This window comes from Chiloscyllium plagiosum, unplaced genomic scaffold, assembly GCF_037043375.1.
Source record: "Chiloscyllium plagiosum isolate Xiang-an unplaced genomic scaffold, Cpla_swu_hap1 HiC_scaffold_2, whole genome shotgun sequence".
In the NCBI taxonomy this organism is placed as follows: domain Eukaryota; kingdom Metazoa; phylum Chordata; class Chondrichthyes; order Orectolobiformes; family Hemiscylliidae; genus Chiloscyllium; species Chiloscyllium plagiosum.
In genome coordinates, this window is record NW_028270140.1 from 76,238,306 (window position 1) to 76,261,742 (window position 23,437).

At 41.4% G+C, this 23,437-nt stretch overlaps 2 protein-coding genes across 3 annotated transcripts in view; one reads left to right on the plus strand and one right to left on the minus strand.

The window, feature by feature from the left end:
- Positions 1–6,722, minus strand: part of ostf1 (osteoclast stimulating factor 1) — an 80,816-nt gene extending 74,094 nt beyond the window's left edge. The window contains exon 1 of the mRNA XM_043712317.2: positions 6,572–6,722. Coding sequence (XP_043568252.1) covers positions 6,572–6,605 — 34 coding nt within the window. The 5' untranslated portion in view covers positions 6,606–6,722. The remainder of the gene's footprint in view (positions 1–6,571) is intronic.
- A 136-nt stretch (positions 6,723–6,858) lies between these two features.
- The window catches only part of LOC122561012 (nicotinamide riboside kinase 1-like), a 48,900-nt gene continuing 32,321 nt past the window's right edge, over positions 6,859–23,437 (plus strand). Inside the window, exons 1-2 of one of the 2 annotated variants that reach the window (XM_043712283.2) lie at positions 6,859–6,979; positions 10,097–10,188. In XM_043712283.2, the coding sequence (XP_043568218.1) occupies positions 10,186–10,188 (3 nt within the window). In that variant the 5' untranslated portion in view covers positions 6,859–6,979; positions 10,097–10,185. Of the gene's footprint in view, positions 6,980–8,808; positions 8,924–10,096; positions 10,189–23,437 lie in introns of those variants that run through there. The other variant, XM_043712292.2, reaches the window with a different exon arrangement.

Here is a 23,437-nt window from a genome sequence, read left to right on the forward strand (position 1 = left end):
AAGGAGATTGCTTTTCAAGGTAAACAGATTTGATACGTTGTACCTATACAAGAACATTTATTGATTAATACTTAGATTTAAACCTTTGGCATATTTCATACGGTTAAAATGTTAAAAATTGACAAACATTGAGGGCAATAAGGTCAGTCACGTCCAACACAACTTAGTTGCCACATCCATACAGTAAAGCCAATTCAGAGCTAAGCTGATACCGATAACATGCACCACTGTTTGGAGAACATCCACTTATGAATTGGAAATTATCATTTCAAATTAACATTTTTGCATGCTAGCAACATAAGTTACTCAAAAGGCCCAAAAGAATTTGAGTTTCACATGTTTTGTCTGGATCCTCCCTGCTTCATGCATCGGCTAGAATAATTTAAAAATGTTCTTCAAAACGACACCATCTGTTCTGAGCAAATAAATGTCTTAAAATATTTCTAAGAAGCATAAATTTCCCAAGGACATGGGCAGATGAGATCTTCCAAATTTTAAACACCATTACTAGGCAGTAACCCATACTGTCAAAGTGTTATAGATTGGGATCAATTGTACGACACATCCCACAACCGGGTTCAGTGACTGAACCTGTGTAGTCTGCATTTCATACATACTTCCAGGAAACCAGAAGGAATAAACTAACACACACGTTACACTAGCATTAGTGAGAAAGAGGCCTGTGCCATGTTCAAGTATCCTAGATCATCTCTCCTACCAGTCTGGTACATGAATCAATATTCAGACACATTCACCATTAGTTGATTCAGTTCAGCAATAACATAATCAACTAAGTATCACCTTCACAACCTGAGATTTTTCCCTCTTTCAGCCTGACTCACTTGGTAAAACCCCAATCTGAATCACATTGATAAAAGCAATGCAGAAGAGCATATACCACTACCGTAACAACACGGATGAAATAAAAATGGTTTCCTTCATCACAACTATTAAGCCATTATTCATTTCACTATTTCTATGATTTGTCATTACTCCACCAATTGGAGTATTCTCATTTCAATAGCAATACCAACAGCGTGGAACTTCTGAATGATCCAATCCAAAGATTTCATTTTGGATGATCTGAAGTTAATGGAGACTTGACTATGCTAACAAAAACATGCATGAAGGTTTCAGATGAGCTAATGTATAGTGGGGTAGTTGGCCACCATTAGAGAAATGGAAATTGATAGCCTCTCTTCACTAAGACCATCAGGTGGAAGCTTATGTTGGGATGAAATATGCCAAGCTTGTTTGACAAACATTTGACTGAACCTGTGGTGTGGGGTCAAGGAATGAAATTGATCAAGGAACAGAAGATATCAGCTTTGACCCTCTCAATGTCTTGTTAAGAATGTTTTTACTCTCCAGGACTGGATATCAGACAAAGTAAGGACAGTGGAAAGATCAAATGATGGAAGATATGTTATAGCAGGATTTCAGCAAAGTATGAAAATTGTTACAGCATTCTAAGATGATATTGTAAAGGTATAAATTAATTTCTTGCATTTAGAGTCGGAGTCAGAAATACATTTTAACCTAATTGAGTCCCGTTTGCCAGCATTTGGCCCATATCCCTCTGAACCCTTCCTATTCAGAAATTGATACAGATGCCTTTTAAAATGTTCGAATTGTACCAGCCTCAACCACTTCCTCTCGCAGCTCATTCCATACATGCACCACCCTCTGCATGAAAAACTTGCCCCTTTCATCCCTTTTAAAATCTTTCTCCATCACCTGAAACCAATGCCCTCTAGTTCCGGACTCCCCAACCCAGCGGGATTTATCCTATCCATGCCCCTCATGATTTTATAAACCTCTATAAAGGTCACTGCTCAGCTTCTGATGATTCAGGGAAAAACAGCCCCAGCCTATTCAGCCTCTCCCTATAGCTCAAATCCTCCAACCCTGACAACATCCTTGTCAATCTTTTATGAAGGTTTTCAAGTTTCACAACATCCTTCCTACAGCAGAGACCAGGATTGCACACAATATTCGAAAAGTGGCCTAACCAATGTCCTGCACAGCCTCAATATGCCCTCCCAACTCCTACACTCAATGCAATGACCCAAAAAAAAAAGGCAAGCATACTGAACACCTTCTTCACTATCCCATCTACGAAGTAACTAAACCTATCAATGTGTCTTTGTTCGGCAACAGACTCGCGGACCTTACCATCAAGGTAGATGAGTCCTGCCCAGATTTGCCTTTCCGAAATGCAGCATCTCACATTTATCTAAATTGAACTCCATGCGTCATTCCTAATAACAGGGAGTCCAGAAGTAGAGGTCAAAGTCTCAGGATGTGGTGACATATCTTCACTTAGTGAAGAGATTTCAGAATTCACCAACAAAACAGTAGAGGCCAAAACATGGTATGATTGAGGATGGGTTGGATATAGCACTGGATGCTAAAGGTATCAAAGGATTGAGGAAAAGCGGAAACAGGCTGTTGAGCTCATGATCATGATGATAAACGTTAGGGCAGACTAAAGATTCAACACTATATATGCATACAAAATTGGAAATTCATTTGTTTTCCAGTCTGTTTGCACATGTGCAGGACCTAATATCCAGTCTCAGCATGTGGTATGATAGAGTATTGTATTCTTGAGATGAGAAAGAACTGCACACGCAAAGTGAAGAGACACACATTATTGAATGACAACTGAACTGACCTGCCTGGATATGTTCCTACGTTCGCATGGATTTTAAGGGTGATTATTTATGGAACTCTTTTAGTTAAGCCACTGTTGCGAGTCTTAGAACAGAGTCTAAGAAGGAATGGATAAATCGCAGTATGCAGTCTCTACTAAGACTGTAACCAAAGCAAATGCAAGTAAATGCTGACATTGATAAACAATCAATTCAGCTGAAAAAAAAGTGGGTGTCATGGAATTATTCATTTCTTTGAAGTGTGCCTTGATACTGAACAAGTTGGGAACCATTGGTTTAATCAATCAGATATTGTGGTAAATAGCTAAATTAGTTGTTCATCATAGCTGTTCAAATCTCCTCCCCTTGAGTTAGAGAGAGGAGACCGAAACCAGGGCAATGATCAGAGTAAAAGAGGATATTGGTTTTAACATGAATTCAGGTGCCTAAGTGGAAGTGAGGTCACACAAAGCAAACGATTAGATTAGCAGTCCATCCAACTCCTTAAACATACACGCCTTTCACTAGGAACATATTGCAAATCCTTAAGCACCCATACCAAGATCCTATTCTCAAAAATCCAATCGGTTAAGCTTTACAATGCTTAGGCAGGTTGTACAACAATTGAATTAACATCCTAGGTCTCTTAAATGGCAAGTTTCATTACCTTCATGTACCTACTGTTAACGTTTTACAGTTTGCCATTCTTAAACTAGCAACAAATGCTGCATATCATTCCAAATGCAAATTTGCTCCTTGAACCCTTAGTCCCCTTTAGTTTGGTGTCCAGTTTGTAATGTTGAGCTTCCAACATATAAACACAGTCACTAGGACCACTAATTCATCTCTACATCACCCACTTACCCCAATGTCTCAGCTCATCTGGTACTAAACTCGCATTCATAGCTTTGTTGTTACTTCTACACAGGAATATTCCAATACATTCCCAATTGGCTCAATTCATGCCTGACCAAGCTTTTGGTCACCTGACCTAATCTTATGGCCCAGTGCACATTACATTTTGCAACCCTCCTGTGATGCGCCTTAGACATTTTATTAAATTAGTTCTATTCATGTAAGGCTATAGTTCATCATATGCAAAGTTAATTATTTTACACTTGCAAGTTTAAAAAGCCACACATCTTATCAAAAGCATTATTTCCATCCCTGATCATTGCTGATGTACATGCTTTTGTGCCATTGATTTAACACGTAACATGAATAGCACAAGGTCAAATACTTGGTTGTTTTGACAGTTTGACAACCACCCACTAGCCTTTCACCTGAGTAATACTTAAAAATTCATAGCTATTGAAAAACAGACATTTCCTTAGTTCCAGTATCTAAAAGACTGTTTTTAATTAATAGTTACAATGAAAATCCCTGGTCCTCAAAGAAAACAGCCTTTTTTTTCAGAAGAGGAAAGCTACTTTGGATGTGCTCTTCTCGAAAACAGAGCTTCCATATTTTGCCCAGACACATCAACTTGAAGCTCTGCATCGTTGACTCTCCCTGGCGGGAATAACAGCTTAGATGTAGTCCATAATGTCTCGCTCAGAACAGATCAACTTACTGAAACATGAATATTGAAGGTTTATATTGTCTAGGTGGCCAGCTGCTAATTAAGTTACTGAAGCAGATCACCTTCTCCACAAGGATCACCACAGCGAAACACTCTGCCATATGTTTTATTTCAGACAGAACATTTCTTATCTTCCCATTCCACTACCATCCAATTGATATTGTCCATTTTAAAAAAAAAAGATGGGAAATGTTCTCTCTATGGCTTCCTTTAATTCCCAAGATTCCAAGTTATCTGCACTCATGCAATTCTGTTTGGTACTTTTGTTTGAAATTATTCCATCACTGGTGGCCATATCTTCAATTAATCCAGCCCCAAGGTGTTAGAATTTCTTCCTCTCATCTGCCACCTTTCCTTTCTGCTTCAAAACTCTTTGGGCAAGCTGTTGGTCAACTGTCCTTGCATTAGCTTCTGTGGCTCAGTTTCAGAGTCTGTTCAATAAACAATCCTATTAAGTGTCTCAGGATGTTTCACTAAAGTAAAGGCAATATCCAAATACAGGCTTTGGTTGTATGTTAGGAATGAATTGCCATTACTATGTGCAAACAGAGGGACTGGCACTGGGTTGTGGATTTAAAAGAAATATCAATCGTCAACTATTTTTAGTTTTCTCACAAGTAAAGCTAGTGAGAAAGTTAATGAACTGCATATATTACTATTCAGAGCGAATCTGGTAATTTACATTGCATGTCCAAAAATCTTTAAACTTGTCAGATGCCACTTAATTGCATAGTCAAAGGATGCAGGGGCCCATTGCCGCTCACTCCATCCCTTCAAGAATGGTTAAAACAATATATTTCAAGAAAAATGTTTGTTTTAATAGCGAATATTTGAAGAAATTCACATGTAATTTTAGAATGACTTCCATTCATTGTTAGAATGAATCTTAGACAAAACAGGCAACAGAAGTTAAATGCTATTACTCTCAAGCTATGCCAGTTGGAGGGACAGTGGTGAGATATAATTAAGCAGTAGTTCTATCTGGTAGTAAAAACATGATATATGGCATATATAGTAAAGTGAGGAGAATCCATTTCAGGGGCAAAGTATGCTGAATCTATTAGTTTCGATCCTACAGTACAAAACAATAAATTTTATGAAAATTGCATTGTTAATTAATTTTATACAATAAGCCTGTTTATTCATCTAAAAGGGTGTCAATGACTCATTGGAGAGCTTATCAGCATGCTCCATCAGAAGAACTGAATTTGGGCTCACATAAAATGCAAGGTACCCAATGAATCATACTACTACATCTCAGGGTCACACTTTTGCTCAAGCCTCACTCCTGATGAAAGGCCTATGCCCAAAATGTTGACTGTCCTGCACCTCAGGCTGCCTGACCAGGTGTGCTTTTCCAGTACCACACTCTTCAACTCTGATCTCCAACATCTGCAGTCCTCACTCTCTCCTCAGTTTTGTTTGCCAGGATATTAAATAAAGCATGCATTTGATCAGTCTAATGGAGAGGCTCTAGGGATATTGAACAGCTAATACAGGCCTAAAGCAAACGAACTGTTTATATTTCAAGAATTGGTTTGGGTAGTAAAATTCTGCTATTATCGAATTGTTAAATTTCCTGTTGGCACCAGTCAACAATCAGTCTAATTGTATCTCCCAAGTAAATAAACCCCTTTTGGTTGTTGCACAAGCTTCTTCACAGCACAAGTAAATAACATAAAATTTAGTTTAATTAATGCTTTAAGTCATATTTGGAAAAAAACCTCAATTATGATCGTTAGTGGTAACCCACAAATGCGAGTTGTGCATGCACAAAGAATGACAAACTGGCGTTTGAAAAAATATGTTACAGAACCATTTAACCACCAGACCTTGGAAGATGGCTGTTTTTATATTAACACGAGGTCACAACTTGACACCACAAATAAACATAACCTGGAAGATATTTAATATTTACAGTATTCATTTTAGCCAGAGTGGAGCTGCGAAATTGTCAATCACAAGGGCGGCTGCTCCTACACCCCACCCATGGAACGGAGCTGCTTTCAAACCAAGAGGAGGGGAAGGAAAGGAAACTTACCCGCAAACGAAAACCTTCACATTTATGGCGCAGCAAAGTACCAAAATATTGTCTAACTGGAAAACGATTAAACGAAGCAAGAATTAAGCACATGGAGAATTGTAATTGAAAACCACGAGTGATGAGAAGTGGATTGGACTGCGTTGAAAATTCGAGTCAGAGATATAATAATGACAGCTATAACGAAGTGTACTCCGGGGAGATGTGGCATCAACTTCTCTGGGAGGAAAAAAGACCCAAGTCAATCAATTTGGCATTCAAGTTCTTTAAACCTGTAGGAAAACGACACCTTACCTGGCTTGGCCGGTTTAGGCGGCGGTTTCGACATTACTGCGGCAATTAATGTGTAACTTTTTCAACTTAAACAAAGTCTAAGGTCACTCCTACCACAGGATCTCCTCAAATACTACACCGGATTGAGGAAGTCTCAAGCGCGGGGTGGAACCAGGAAGTACGGACATAGACGCCCCGCCCATTACGCCGAGCGGAACGACGTCACGAGCGGAATCCCCACCCTTGCTACGTGCTGTTGATGTAACGAGACGGGTCCCGCCTTTCACGTCGTGTGTTATGATGTCACCAAACGCATCCCACGATCCCCGTCGTACGTAGTGACGTCAGTCCCCGGGATTCTCATCCCTCCCCCTTCCCAAAATGTGTGAGTCGACGTCACCGGCGCTATGGGAGATTTAGATGAAACAGGTAAATGGTTCGCCGCTGAAGAAAAGTCAGTGACCCGAAAAAATAACGGATTTTTTTTTTGTTTTGAACCTTTCCGTGATCTGCTGTGTTCCCATGTTTGTATTATAAAGTTTGGGTTGGGGGAGCTGGGGTAGTAGAGCTCCTGCTGTCGAGGCCGCTCACCAGTTGCCTGGAGAGGAGTCACCTTTCCCACAGTGAATTGTTCTCGAACTTATAAAACACAGAGCATGAGGAGAAGAACAATGTAGTCTATTAACTGAAAGACGCGAAATTAACTCGTTGTTGAGCTTCAAGGATGTGGTTCTGACGCTCTGGATGATAGGAAGGGGCGAGTTGAAACGCAGGCGTTGTATTTCGTGGGAGTTAGCGTGGGCAGTAAGGATGGGTTTACAGCGTGAACCAGCCTATCAAACAGTGAGAGAGCTCTTCACAGTGCTGGAGCAGAAGGGACCGTGTGTTCAGTGGCATCTTAGCATATTAATTAACTATGGCAACGGCTGACCTAATCAATGTGGAATACTAGTGGAGTGGAGTTCAAAACAAGAACTGGAGGTTTCTAAGATGGGGAAGTGGTGAGGGCAGAAGTGTACGTAATGAGACAAGCAAGGTTGAGAGCCCGGACACTAGCTTTGCAGAAAAAATCCTCAATGGAGGAAAAAATAAAGTTCTATCTGAAGCACTAGTTGCATTTACTGAACAGGTATGCCAGCAAAAGAATGGAACAATCCACATTGGAATAAATTTATGAGGGAGTATATTCAATTTGCCTTGGTAAGTAGGTGGATTTTTAGTAAGCTACAGCTATATCCCACGATTTGACATGTTAGAATGGTTGTCGTGGATATACTCTTGTTCCCCGCGCAAGAGTGCTGACCACGAGTGATCTACACTCTGGTGTTAGTTGTGAATAACTTATGCCACTTAATGTCTAAGTCAATCTATTTAAAAGCCCCAGAAGCCTGAATTCAATCATAAATTTGATTTTCACCTCATTAGTAATATATCTCTCAAATCTGAAAGAAGTTCATCAACATGCATCACAAAATTACTTGAATACTTTGATACCACTAAAGCTTATTTTGATACCACTAAAACATTTGAGTTGAAGAAAGCCAACTTTCATTAAACCAGTCCTCATGAAATGTGTGTTTTTTTAGCAACTTTAAAGCAGCACCTCTGTTGAAGGAGTGTTAGTCTTATCCCAGTTAATCATACCAGGTGATGACAGAAAGAGGATGTCACAGCTACAAAAGAAATAAAACATTTGTGAAGCTTGATTAGCTCTGTAGTCAAACAAGGCAAAATGTTCATTTTGATGTATTTGACAAGTACAATGATGAGGTATGCTACTGTCAAAGATATTTCAAGGCTAAATAAAATATCAAAATGATTACACTTTGAGAAATACACGATTAGGTTTTCATCCTTGGGTGATACAAGAACATTAAATTATTTTTGAGACACATCTCATGCTAATTTTTTTCATTATTCACATACAACTGGTTTTCTATATTTTTGGTGATAGAAAATTGGAAGTTTTGCTCTTGGCAAGCTAAGAAAACATTAAGGGATGTTAAAAGACTTTGAAAACAGGATGTCATGTGGGAGGGAGGTTATATCATGAACAGGAAGTAGGTCATATCCACCTATAGAAAGGCCTTTCAATCCCTCTTTTCTTTCTTAGGGTTGATTTATTTCTCATAGTAGTTCAAAACAATGGTGAAATGAACTTTAAAATACACAGATGTTGGCACCTCCAGCAGACTCTGCTGTTACACACAACCGCGATTTTGGTGCTAAGCCATTTCTTCCATCTTTGAGCTGCATCAATTTACCGGGTATAAAGCATTCCCAAATGTTTTCCAGTCTAATGACCAATGAATGAAGTGAGCAGTGAGAAAATGCTTGCAGTTGACTCTGACAGGCTCAGCAGTTTATTAATTGGTGAGTTAATAGTGATGGGCAAGCTTCTAATTTACATGCCCTCTGTAATAAAGGAGACTTGTGTGCTGATGTCAGATTTGCTAATTTGATGGGTTGTTGAATTAGGAGCTATACATTTATAATGTCTCACTTGGTGAATTAATTTAAAACTGAGTGAGATTGAATTCTGGTCTCCTTCAAGTGACTGTTCAGAGGTTTAACTCTGTTGTGATGTTGAGGGTGAGTGGTCCTGTGTTCCCTCTGCTTTGTGTACAAGACATCTGGTCAAAGTGAATAAATTAGCAAACAAAATCAAAGAATTGCAGATATTGGGGATCTGAAACAATAGTAGAAAGTGCTGGAGAAACTTCCAGATCTGTGGAGAAAGACACAAAGTCAACATTTCAAGTCAACATGACTCTTCTTCGCAACTGAGGATTAAAATTCGTATTTTGGCATTTTGTTGCTTGGAGATAAGGAACACTGATTCTGCATGATGCTCAATGGCTCAACTGTTACAGTATTGTTCAGAATAAGGTTCACGGTAAAGAAAGGAGAGTGGTATTCAGAATCTGTTCTCGCAGTTGAGCATAAAGGGATGATAATGGGAAAGCAGTCAAAGATAAATAAATTTAAACAATTCCTGAAGAAGTTATGTAAGATCTTCCCCTAAACAATTTAAGGTAATTTTAAGTGTTTATGATTTTAAAGGGAGTAGAGATTAAATCTTAAAATGTGAAGAAGTACTTGCATTTAAACAGAGCCCTTTACACCCTCTGGATACCCCAAAGATCTTTATAGCCAGTGCAGTACTTTTTGAAGTATTGCTCACAAAAGAGCAGGAACAGAGTAGAGATATGAAAATAATAGCAAAAGCAAATTACACATCGCAGATATTAAAACACGATGTAAATGCTACAAATGCAGTAGAACCTGAGATTTTTATGAAATAAAAACCAAAAAGAATTGTGGATGCTGTAAATCAGAAACAAAAACAGAAGTTGCTAAAAAAGCTCACCAGTATCAGTGAAGAGAAATTAAAGTTAACTTTTTGGATCCAGTTCTGAGGAAAGGTCACAGATGCTACCAGACCTGCTGAGCTTTTCCAGCAACTTCCGTTTTTGTTTCTGAGACTTTTATGGCAGGTTTATAAATTGTCAGCATACTAAACATTTATGTGTTTCATATTTTTAGAGTTTGTCAAGAACTAAAACAGCAGAAACACAAAGGAGAGAGATAGAACTTCAAAATGAAATTGCAGAGAAAAAGAAGCTGTTGAATAAATGGTGAGTTTTTTTTCTTTCAGTCTTCAATGTGTTTATAAGTTTATAGCTTAATACATAGAGTGGCAGCTTTAAGCATATGGAATGCTTATGCACAATGTGGGAAATCCAGGACATTTCATTAGTCCTTGATAACCATGTTTAGGAAGTGTTGGCATCCAAGTTTCAATTTTCAGAGGTTGAGAAGGAGTTGGGACGACTGCAGTGCATTCGTGACATCATGATAGCATTTTTGGAGTTAGTCGCAAGTTAAAAATGTGCAGGCAGAGAGGTAATGGGACACAGCCATACAGATGAAAAGGATCAAGCAGATATTGTAGTAGACCTCAAAAGACCTCAAAAGACTAACCAGTATTCAGTTCGAGAGGGTTCCTTTCGAGAGTACAATCAGACCCATGGCACCATCCAGTGGCTGAGCTGTACATGGAGAAGGGAAAAATTGGAAGAGCAATGGTGATTGGGAATTTTGTAGTTAGGAGAACTGACATGCTTTTCTGCAGGTGCAGATGAGATTTGGGAATTTTGGGAATATAGGGAATTTTGAAAGAGGAGGCTGAACAGCTGACAGTTCTCATTTCCGTACCAATGACATAAGCAGAAAGTGGAATGGAACTTCTGCAGCTTCACCTTTGGGAGGAAGGAAAAAGAATAATTAAGCAAGACATTAGAGATGGCAATTTCCAGATTTATCTTCATTCACACACTAGCGAGGATAAAAATAAGAGGTTAGAATAGATGCGTGTTTGGCTAATTAGATCTTGCAGGAGAACACGTTTCGTAACAAGAATATTGGATCAGTTTTCAGGGATGAGGTACTGTACAGGCTGGACAGTTGCACCTCAAACAAGTCAGAACTAATGTCCCCATGGGTTGGATTGTTCATGTTTTAGGGATAGTTTAATCTAACTTGACTGGCGGATGATAATCAGGTTTAGTATTAGTAAAGAGAAACATGGTGTACCAAGGATTGGGAAAGCTCTGGTAGCTTTAAAGTAAATTGTAGTAAATTGCTGGATGGAATCAAGCCAAGATGGTACACAATGGAAAGTAGTTCTTTTATTGCATGTTTGTAAATGCACAAAGTATGTCAAATAAATCCTGCCTGACCTGCTCAGGATTTCTAGAATTTTCTATTTTTATTTCAACTTTCTGGAAGAGTTTACTGATGATTAGGTCTGCAGGAAGTATGTTTGGATGTGAATCCTATCATATTGCATAGATTGGTTGGACCGGCAGTTAGAGGCAATGAGGAATTTACAGGAGGTGGGGATATGATAGTTGCAGGGAGGGAGATAAACTGAAGCTACAGCCAGGTAGATGGGTTACCTCCAGGAAGGGTAGGGAATGGAGGCAGGTAGTGCAGGTGTGTCCTGTGGCTATTCCCAAAAAGTATGCTGTTTTAGAAAGTGTAGGTAGTGATTGACTCTCGGGGAGTGTGACACTAACAGCCAGGTTTCTGGTACTGAGACTGGCTCTCATGTAATGAGGGGTATACCAGGTTCCAAGCGATCGATTTTGATAAGGGACTGTCTGGTAAGAGGCACAGACAGATATTTCTGCGGCCGACAGCGAGACATCAGAATGATATGTTGCCTCCCTGGAGCCAGGATCAAGGATATGTCAGAAAGGATGCAGAATATTCTCAAAGGGGAGAGGGATCAGCAGGAGTTTGTTGTACACATTGGAACTAATGACATAGGAAAGGAAAAGTACAAGGTTCTGAGGAGAGAATGGAGGAGGTTAGGCAGGAGTTCAAAAAAAAGTTCCTCCAGGGAACCTGCACAATTACTGCCTTTGCTGTTTGAATTCATGTATTGTTGGACATTGGAGTGCGTCTGGGAAAATTAACACTGTAAAATTCACAACTGATCTTGGAGGAACTGTTTGGGTGAAGTTCACAGCCCAGAAGCAGATAAGTGTATTTTTTTTTTTAAAGTGGGACCTACAGAAAGTCTACAGTAGAGTAGAGTGGGTTCTTTCTTGATTATATATTTTTGAGATATGTTTCTTGATTAAACTTAAATATAAGCTGTAACTATTAATTTAACCTGGGGCAGTGTTTTGTAGAGGAATAAGACGGTGTTATTTTCTGGGTTTGTAGATTGTGAAGGAGCAAAAATGGCCTTTAGTAGAGTGATATGCACTTCTTGTCAGATGTGGGAGTTTAAAGAGTGTTTAAGGGTTACTGTGGATTATATCTGCAATCAATGCTGTTTGTTGTGAATATTATTAGATCGAATGGATTGATTGGAGAGACAGTTAGAAGCAAAAAGGAATTTGCAACAGCAACAGTATGTGATGGATGACAGTTATAGGAAGGTGGGAAAGTCTCAGACACAGTCACATAGATGGATTAACTCCAGGAAAGGTAAGAGAAGTAGGTAGCTAGTGCAGGAGCTTTCTGTGGCTATACCCATTTCAAACAAGTATGCTGTTTTGGAAAATGTAGGGGGTCATGGATTCTCAGGGGAACGTAGCACGAACAGCCAAGTTTGTGGTATTGAGACTGGCTCTAAAGCAATGAGGGGTACGTCGGGTTCCAAGAGATCGATTGTGTTAGGGGATTCTGTAGTCCGAGGTACAGACAAACGTTTCTATGGCCAGCAGCGAAAAATCAGAATGGTGTGTTGTTTCCCTGGTGCCAGGATCAGGGATGTCTCAGAGAGGGTGCAGAATGTACTCATGGGGAAAGGGGCCAGCAAAAGGTCATTGTCCACATTGGAACCAACAACATAGGAAGGGAAAGGGTTGAGATGCTGAAGGGTGATTACAGAGAGTTAGGCAGGAATTTAAGAAGGCGGTCCTTGAGAGTAGTAATATCTGGATTACTCCCGGTGCTATGAGCTAGTGAGGGCAGGAATAGGAAGATAGAGCAGATGACTGCATGGCTGAGGAGCTGGTGTATGGGAGAAGGATTCACATTTTTGGATCATTGGAATCTCTTTTGGGGTAGAAGTGACCTGTACAAGAAGGATGGATTGCACCTGAATTGGAAGGGGACTAATATACTGACAGGTAGATTTGCTAGAGTTGCTCGGGAGGATTTAAACTAGTAAGGTGGCGGGGGTGGTGGTGGGGGGTCGAGAACCCAGGGAGATATGAGGAAAGAGATCAATCTGAGACTGGTACAGTTGAGAACAGACGCCAGTCAAACAGTCAGGGCAGGCAGGGACAAGGTAGGACCTAATAAATTGAACTGCATTTATTTCAATGCAAAGAAACCTTGGAGTGCAGGTATATCGTTCCTTGAAACTGGAGTCACAGCTAGATAGGATAGTGAGGAAGGCGTTTGGTATGCATGCCTTTATTGCATTGAATTTCAGAACTTGGGATGTCATATTGCAGCTGTACAGGACGTTGGTTAGGCCACAGTTGGAATACTGCTTGCAATTCTGGTCTCCCTGTTACAAAAGCGTTCAGAAAAGATTTACAAGGATGTTACCAGCGTTAGAGGGTTTGAGCTCAAGGTAGATGCTGAATAGGCTGTGGCTATTTTTCCTGGAGTTTCAGAGGCTGAGGGATGACCTTACAGAGGTTTATAAAATCATGAGGGGGCATGGATTGGGTAAATAGACAAGTTCTTTTCCCTGGGGGGGTCGAAAATTAGAGGTGGGTTTAAGGTAAGAGAGGAAAGATTTAAAAGGGGCGTAAGGGGCAGGTTTTGCATGTATGGAATGAGCTGGCAGAGGAAGTGAAGGAGGCTGGGACAATTACAACATTTAAAAGGCATCTGGATGGATATATGAATAGGAAGGGTGTAGATGGATATGGGCCAACTGCTGGCAAATGGAAATAGATTTATTCGAGACATCTCATTGACATGAACGAATTGGACCAATGGGTCTGTTTCCATGTTGTATATCTGTATGACTCTATGACTCTCTAATTGAGAAATTACGAAAATAAAAGTTATATTACAGCTATACACAGTATAATCATAAAAACAAGAAGCAAAGTTAAAAAGACAAGTCTCTCTCGAAGAGGAGGAGACCTGTACTGAGGCCTCCAAATGGTCTGACCCCTGGCTGCTGTCATGGTCCGCACTTGGCTGGTGCCCCAGCTCCCACACTGGGGCTGCCGCCCCGACTTCGCTTAGGGCCACTGGTGACTCCACTTCAGGCCATTTGTCACTGCAGTCCCTGCTTTGTACCACCAACATCGGTTCGGAGGTGGAGGCCAGGGTTGGGTGTCTTAAGTCCAAGAAGACAGAACAGAAGGGAAGCAAAGAGGAAGATTAAAAAAAGAAAAAGACAAAGAATGGGAAGAGTGGACGAGCTCCGGCTGGAGCTTTCTACTCTACCTCTATCTTACCGGAAGCAGAATGTCACTTAGGGGGCACTGAGGATGGCAAGTCTACAGAATGAATTCCGGATGGGATGTTTCAGTGTCCACCATCTAGAGTTGCTCAGCAGCAGCACTACTGATTGAGCTGGCTGAGTGCTAAAGTACATTGCTGCTGGATTAGGACTGCAGCAGGTGGTGAGAGAACCAACTGGAAAGCAAGACGTACTTGACCTTATCCTCACTAATCTGTCTGCCACAAATGCATTTGTCCATTATATTATTGCTAAATGTGACCACTGCATAGTCCTTATGGAGACCATGTCCTGCCTTCAATTTGAGAATTCCTTATATTGAGTTGTGTCGCACTTTCATTGCACTAAATGGAATAGACTTTGAACAGGTCTAGCATTCGTAAAATGTCATAGGCCATCAACAGCAAGAGAATCAGAATCCAACACATTCTGAACCTCATGGCCCAGCATATCCTGCACTCTAGCATTATCATCAAGCCAGGGTTCAAGCCCGGTTCAGTGAAGAATGCAGGAGGGCATGTCTAAAATTGAGGTGTCACCCTGGTGAAGCTACAAAATCAGATAACTTGTGCACCAAACAACATAAGCAGCAAGTAATAGTACTCAGCAATCCCACAACCAGGGCATCAGATTTGACCTCCATTGTCCTGTTACATCCAGTTGTAAAAGCTGGTGGACAATTAAACAACTCAGTGGAGAAGGAGCTTGCATAATAAGTTCCATCCTCAATGTTGGGGGCAGCCAGTAAATGATGAGGCTGAAGAATGCACCACAGTCTTCAGCCAGCAGCCCAACTGGATGATCAATCTTTGCCTCTTCTAGAGGTCCATAGCATCATTGTTGCCAGCCTTTGGCCAATTCGGCTCACTCCATGTGATATCAAGAAACAGTTGTAGACACTGGCTACTGCAAAAGCTGTAGATTCTGACAACATTCCAGCAACTGTATTGAAGACATTGAAGTGTTCCAGAACTTGCCACACCCCTAGCCAAGCTGCTCCAGTTCTTCTCCAACATTGATATATATGTACACGACAAGTGAATTATTGCCCAGCCAAATCTTGTACACAAAAGCCAGGACAAATCCAACCCATCTAATTAGTGCTCCATTAGTTGACTCTTGATCACCAGTAAAACGACAGAAGATAAGAACACACCAGATGGCCTCCTTCTTTAGAGACCGCAATTTCGCTTCCCACGTGGTTAAAGATGCCCTCCAACGCATCTCGTCCACATCCTGCACCTCTGCCCTCAGACCCCACCCCTCCAACCCTAACAAGGACAGAACGCCCCTAGTGCTCACCTTCCACCCTACAAACCTTCGCATAAACCAAATCATCCGCCGACATTTCCGCCACCTCCAAAAAGACCCCACCTCCAGGGATATATTTCCCTCCTCACCCCTTTCCGCCTTCCGCAAAGACCGTTCCCTCCGTGACTACCTAGTCAGGTCCATGCCCCCCTACAACCCACCCTCCCATCCTGGCACTTTCCCCTGCCATCGCAGGAACTGTAAAACCTGCGCCCACACCTCCTCCCTCACTTCTATCCAAGGCCCTAAAGGAGCCTTCCACATCCATCAAAGTTTCACTTGCACATCCACTAATATCATTTAATGTATCCGTTGATCCCGATGCGGTCTCCTCTACATTGGGGAAACTGGGCGCCTCCTAACAGAGCGCTTTAGGGAACATCTCTGGGACGCCCGCACCAATCAACCACATCGCCCCGTGGCCCAACATTTCAACTCCCCCTCCCACTCTGCCGAGGAGATGGAGGTCCTGGGCCACCTTCTCCGCCGTTCCCTCACCACCAGACGCCTGGAGGAAGAACGCCTCATCTTCCGTCTCGGAACACTTCAACCCCAGGGCATCAATGTGGACTTCAACAGTTTCCTCATTTCCCCTTCCCCCAACCTCACCCTAGTTCCAAACGTCCAGCTCAGCACTGTCCCCATGACTTGTCCGGACTTGTCCTACCTGCCTATCTCCTTTTCGACCTATACACTCCACCCTCTCCTCCCTGACCTATCACCTTCATCCCCTCCCCCACTCACCCATTGTACTCTATGCTACTTTCTCCCCACCCCCACCCTCCTCTAGCTTATCTCTCCACGCTTCAGGCTCACTGCCTTTATTCCTGATGAAGGGCTTTTGCCCGAAACGTCGATTTCGAAGCTCCTTGGATGCTGCCTGAGCTGCTGTGCTCTTCCAGCACCACTAATCCAGAAAATGATAGAAGGTGTCAACAAGCAACACTTGCTTAGCAATAACCTGCTGACTGATGCTGATTTTGTGTTCTGCTAAAACCACTCAGCTTCTGACCTCCTTATGACCTCCTATGTGGTTCACATCTAGAATTCTGGAGGTGAAGTGAGAGTGACTGTTCTTGATATCAAGGTTGCATTTGACTGATTATGACACGGAGGAGCCCTGGCAAAAATGAAGTCAATGAGTATCGGGAGAGGGTAAATTCTTTAACTAGTTGGAGTCCTAACTGGCAGAAACAAAGATGTTTTTGTTCAGTCATCTAAGTTCCGGCACACCTCCACAGGTATTCATTATTAGTGTCCTCGACCCAACCATTTTCAAAGGTTCCCTCCCGCAATTGGTGTTTGTATAATGATCAGCATCATTCGTCCCCCAATATCAACACCCTAGAGGTTACTAGTGAAGAGGAAGATGGCACGGGGCAGGGTGACACTAGGCACACAGACACACAAGATGGCCTCTGAGCCATCAGTTGGCCAACTTCCTGAAGAAGGGCTTATGCCCGAAACGTCGATTCTCCTGTTCCCTGGATGCTGCCTGACCTGCTGCGCTTTTCCAGCAACACATTTTCAGCTCTGATCTCCAGCATCTGCAGACCTCACTTTCTCCCCAACTTGACACATAAGATGGCTGCCGGTTCACAACATGAAGAGAAACAGCAGAGCAGATACAGACACTGCCTGAGGCCATCAGAATGCAGCACAATGCACTTGATTAGTTTAAGGCGAGCGGAGGAGAGAATACACATGAGTAACGAACACTGCCTGCCGAAGTGTTTGGCTCCAGCCAGCGCCTCTTATAGAAATGCTAACAACTTGATACAGACTCAATACGAAATGTTAATGGCCAGGGCTGCAGTAATCATCCTTCTCAGGAAGAGCAATTAGCGCCCATTACTACAGTAATGGAATTCCGTGCAGACATTGAAACTGACAATGACTGTATCAAAACTATCAATGATTCTGTACCGATTGCTATAAACAAACCATGTACAAAGACAATAATCTCATCACTGACCTATTGTATCACAAGACGTATAAAAATTTCTCGACATGTGCTCCAGGTTGAGAGAGGGATTCTGGGTAATTCAAGATGGAGAACGGGAAAAATTTCTGTCTGTAACAGCTGCTCCTTTTTTGAGGTATTTTAGGTGTTGGAGGTGATTTCCTCGAATTCCAGGATCAGCATTTTATATGCTGTTGCATTGTTTTGGAACAGCAACAGCAGCACTTTTAAAAGAGAGAACAGACAAGGAAGCATATGGTGAGGTCAGTGCAGGAGAGAGAGAGAGAGAGAGCAAGAAACCCACATTGCTAACTGACAGAGCAGTGAACCTGCGCAGTTACTGCCTTTGCTATTGAATTCGTGTATCGCTGGACATTGGAGTGTGTTTGGGAAAATTAACAAACAGTGAAAATCACAACTGATCTTGGAGGAACCTGATCAGGAGCTGTCACAGCACAGAACAGATCAGCGTGGCCTTAGAATAAGTCTGTAGTCGTGAGTAGAATGAGTTCTTAAGTGTTTTATTGAGAGATGTCTGTTGATTAAACTTAAATTATAAGCCAAAGATACCTTAGATTACAATGGGATCTTGATCAGATGGGCCAATAGGCTGAGAAGTGGCAGATGGAGTTTAATTTAGATAAACGTGGTGCTGCATTATGGGAAAGCAAATCTTAGCAGGATGTACGCACTTAATGGTAAGGTCCGAGGGAGTGTTGCTGAACAAAGAGACCATGGAGTGCAGGAGTGACCATAGTTCCATAAGTTTTAAAATAGTGATGGAAAAGGATAGATCAGATCTAAAAGTTGAAGTTCTAAATTGGAGAAAGGCCAATTTTGACGGTATTAGGCAAGGACTTTCAAAAGCTGATTGGGGGCAGATGTTCGCAGGTAAAGGGATGGGTGGAAAATGGGAAGCCTTCAGAAATGAGATACCGAGAATCTGGAGAAAGTATATTCCTGTTAGGGTGAAAGGCAAGGCTGGTAGGTATTGGGAATGCTGGATGACTAAAGAAATTGAGGGGTTGGTTAAGAAAAAGAAGGAAGCATATGTCAGGTATAGACAGGATAGATCGAGAGAATCCTTAGAAGAGTATAAAGGCAGTAGGAGTATACTTAAGAGAGGAATCAGGAGGGCAAAAAGGAGACATGAGATAGCTTTGTCAAGTAGAGTTAAGGAGAATCCAGAGGGTTTTTATAAATGCATTCAGGACAAACGGGTGACTCGGGAGAAAATAGGGCCCCTCAAAGATCAGCAAGGTGGCCTTTGTGTGGAGCAGCAGAAGATGGGGAAGATACAAAACGAATATTTTGCATCAGTGTTTACTGTGGAAAAGGACATGGAAGATATAGAATGTAGGGAAATAGACAACTTGAAAAATGTCTACAATACAGGGGAGAAAGTGCTGGATGTCAGTAGTTAGCACTGCTGCCTTCTTCGCTGTTCACTACACCTCCAATTTTGGTGTAATCTGTAAATCTACTAACTATACCTCTTATGTTCACATCCAAATCATTTCTATAAATGATGAGAAGTAGAGGACCCAGCACCGATCCTTGTGGCAATCTACTGGTCACAGGCCTCCAGTCTAAAAAACAACCTTTTACCACCGTTCGACTGGGTTCGACTGGGACACCACTACTATTATAGGACAAGCCAAACAGAGAACAGCCAGGGAATTCCTAGAGGCATTGCACTCATCCACAGATTCAATCAATAAGCACATCGACCTGGACCCAATATACCAGCCACTGCAGCGGACAGCTGGAACTGACATCCAGAAGCGGCAGATACAAACCACTATAAATGCCAGAAGAAACATCACAGAAGCGCTTCACAGGAGGCTCCCAAGCACTGAGGATGTCACCTAGACAGGGGACGAAACGTCTGCAACACAAATTCCCAGCTCGGCGAACAGAACCACAACTTTTACCACCACCTTTGAGCCAGTTCTTTACCCAAACAACTAGTTCTCCCTGTATTCCATGAGTTCTAACCTTGCTAATCAGTCTCCCATGGGGAACCTTGTCGAACGCCTTACTGAAGTCCATATAGATCACATTTACTACTCTGCCCTCATCAATCCTCTTTGTTACTTCTTCAAAAAACTCAATCAAGTTTGTGAGACATGATTTCCCACGCACAAAGCCATGTTGACTATTCCTAATCAGTCCCTGCCTATCCAAAAACATGTACATCCTGTCCCTCAGGATTCCCTCCAACAAGTTGCCCACCACCGACGTCAGGTTCACTGGTCTATAGTTCCCTAGCATGTCCTTGCCACCTTTCTTAAACAGTGGCACCACATTAGCCAACCTCCAGTCTTCCAGCACCTCACCTGTAACTATCAATGATACACATAAGATTTGGGAAAGCAAATCTTAGCAGGACTTATACACTTAATGGTAAGGTCCTATGGAGTGTTGCTGAACAAAGAGTCCTCGGAGTGCAGGTTCATAGCTCAGTGAAAGTGGAGTCGCAGCTAGATAGGATAGTGAAGAAAGCAATTGGTATGCTTTCCTTTATTGGTCAGAGTATTGAGTACAGGAGTTGGGAGGTCATGTTGCGCGTGTACAGGATTTTGGTTAGGCCACTGTTGGAATATTGTATGCATTTCTGGTCTCCAAATCATGCGGGCCATGGATAGGATAAATCGACAAAGTCTTTTCCCTAGGGTAAGGGAGTCCAGAACTAGAGGGCATGGGTTTATGGTGAGAGGGGAAAGATATAAACGAGACCTAAGGGGCAACGTTTTCATGCAGAGGGTGGTACGTGTATGGAATGAGCTGCCAGAGTAAGTGGTGGAGGCTAGTGCAATTGCAACATTTAAAAGGCATCTGCATGGGTATATGAATAGGAAGTGTTTGGAGGGGTATGGGCCCGGTGCTGGCAGGTGGGACTGGATTGGGTTGAGATAACTGGTCGGCATGGACGAGTTGGACTGAAGTGTCTGTTTCCGTGCTGCACATCTCTATGACTCTATGATTCTAAGACTTGCAGCTGACCTCTGTTGGTGTCTTTCTGTCCCCGGAGCTTCGCTATTTCCTTGTGCAATAAACTCTGTCATTGCACCCCGACTCTGAGGTTGGTGACTTTCCCCACAACACGAGAAAGTGAATTGGATTAGCCAATGAATACAGTGGCTGCAAAGGAAGACCAGAGGCTAGGAATAATGCAGTGAGTAATTCACCTTCTGACTCCCGAAGGACTATCCATCATCTACAAGGCATAAGTCAGGAGTGTGAGAGAATATTCCTCAATTGTCTGGGTGAGTGCAACTCCAGAATCATTCAGGAAGCTTGACAGTGTCCAGAACAAATAGCCCGCTTGACTGGCACAACATCTACAAATATCCATTTCCTCTACCAGCAACATGCAATAACAACAATGTGTACCATTTCCAAAATGCACTGCAAAGGTTCACCCAAGGTCAATGGGAATCTGGAATTCAAAACACAAATAGTTCAGCAATGATCTTATTGAATGGTGGAGCAGATTTGAGAGGCCAAATTGTCCAATTCTGCTCTGAATTTGTATTTTCTATATAAAGTAAGTTAGCAATCACAGCTGAAAGTGAATATAAATTGGTTATTGTGATGCAGGAGCTCACATAGATTTTAAATCATCATCTTATATAAATTACTTTGCAATGCCATCCACTTTTAACTACTATAATATGCCAGAAATTGTACACGGTGCACTGATATGCATCATATGTTTCTTAAAAATGAAAACAGCCAAAGATTTCTGATGGTAAAAACATAAGATCAAAATAAAATCTGCAAAGGACAGTACAAACATTTGTATGATCTGACAAAAATTTCAAGAAGCCTATGATTTGTCAGAAGTACGAAATCATAAAGCAATTTGCAAATAGATTAATTGGTACTGAGAATGAACTTCAGGCATCCTTACATTCTCAGAATGATTTAAAACTCCTAAATTATCTTGAATTAACGACTGAACAATTATTTTGTCCAACGGCAAAGGTTGCTTGCCATTCTTGTTGGGTTGTTTTGTTGTCAGCCTGAGTTGACAGCACAAGAGAACGCCAACGAATAACAATAGCCTTGGAAGTCATACAGAAACAAGAAAAATGTTGAAATCTTGTATTAGGTATTCCTAATTAGAAAAGAAATTAATCTGATATACAAAATGGAATGTATCAGAGATCATTTTCAGAAAACCTATTTGGAAGATTTCTATATTTGGAATACTTCACATTTGATCAAATAGAAATAAAAGTGCAATGTTTTCATTTAAGAGTACCATTATTCAGACTGGCAAAACCCTTATCATTTTATGGATTTTAAAAAGAAATGTTGGACTCTTGAAGGTGCGTTATCACTCCTCAGCACAAAAATCATTTTTGCATATTCTTTTGTTCCATCAACTTTAAAGATATCAAATATAAGCTGGGATTGGTGCTAAAAATGCTCTATCTACTCATTGTCAACAGAATGCACTGACCCCGCCTCAACAGCGTTTTCCCTTGTACACTAGTTTATTTTTATTGCCATTACTAGCAATCATTGTGATTTCCCTTGAGTGAAAATTACAATTTCATACCATTTGTGTTTTACATAGACATTTTTGTGATATGGTCTGAAGATTACTGATTTATCCTTGCCGTCTTTTTCGAATTTAAATTCAGGCCTTAGAGATGAGATGCGCTGAATCATGCAACCACTAAAGTGATCCTTGTCAAAACCGCTATCTGTTCATTCTGTCATGGTAGAAATCAAAAGTCACACAATAAAGAGACCATTTGATGGGATGGTGCATTTTGAGATATGGATATCCAATGGTAACAAAAGAAGAGACATAGTTGTGTGAGCAGATTGCACAAGTGAGAAACTGGGGTGTGTTTTACATCCCTCTTTACATTTGAAAATAGGGAAGCAAATTCATTTCTGTGACTAACTTTCCTGCTGCATATCCACACCCCCTCTGGCCCTCAAGACCTGACATTAGTTTTATAGGAGGCAAATTATTGTTTACGTAAGGGCCTCAAATTGCCCTAGCAAGTGCATTAACTGTAATAAAGAAGGGAGGTCCATTAGCTTTAACAAGGGAAGTGAGGACCACTTTTACAGGTCCCCTGGGCTAACTGGAGCGGGATGGGACCATTCGCCACAGCAGATTCGCCGCCAACAATTAGCCACTGCCCTTTGACCATCGAGGATGCTTAGCCACTGCCCTTTGACCATCGAGGACGCTTAGCCACCGCAAATAAGTTTAAAATGTTAGAGAATAAGCATATCTAAACTATATAAAATTGTCGTTATATTGGTTAAGGTAGTGTTTGCATTGTTTCAGTAACAACTTATTTTCGTTACAGGAGAGTTTTTTTGAGCTTGTTTTTTTTTTCATTTACCCTCAAGTCTTCAAAATGGAAACAGAAATTATTAGTAAACGTGGAAATAAGAAGTTTTATCATGATGGTTTTATATATGTTTTTGATAAACTGTCCAAGAGTGATTCAAGTATTACGTTTTGACGATGTGAACATTCTTATAGTGTTCTTATAAACGAATGTGTAGCTGATGTCCCTCAGTCAGTCCTAGCATCTTTACCGACGACAAGCAGCATGAAGAAAATAAGTCGACGAAAAAGGAATGATAGGAGATGCAGACGATAGAATACAAAAAATTGTTCTTG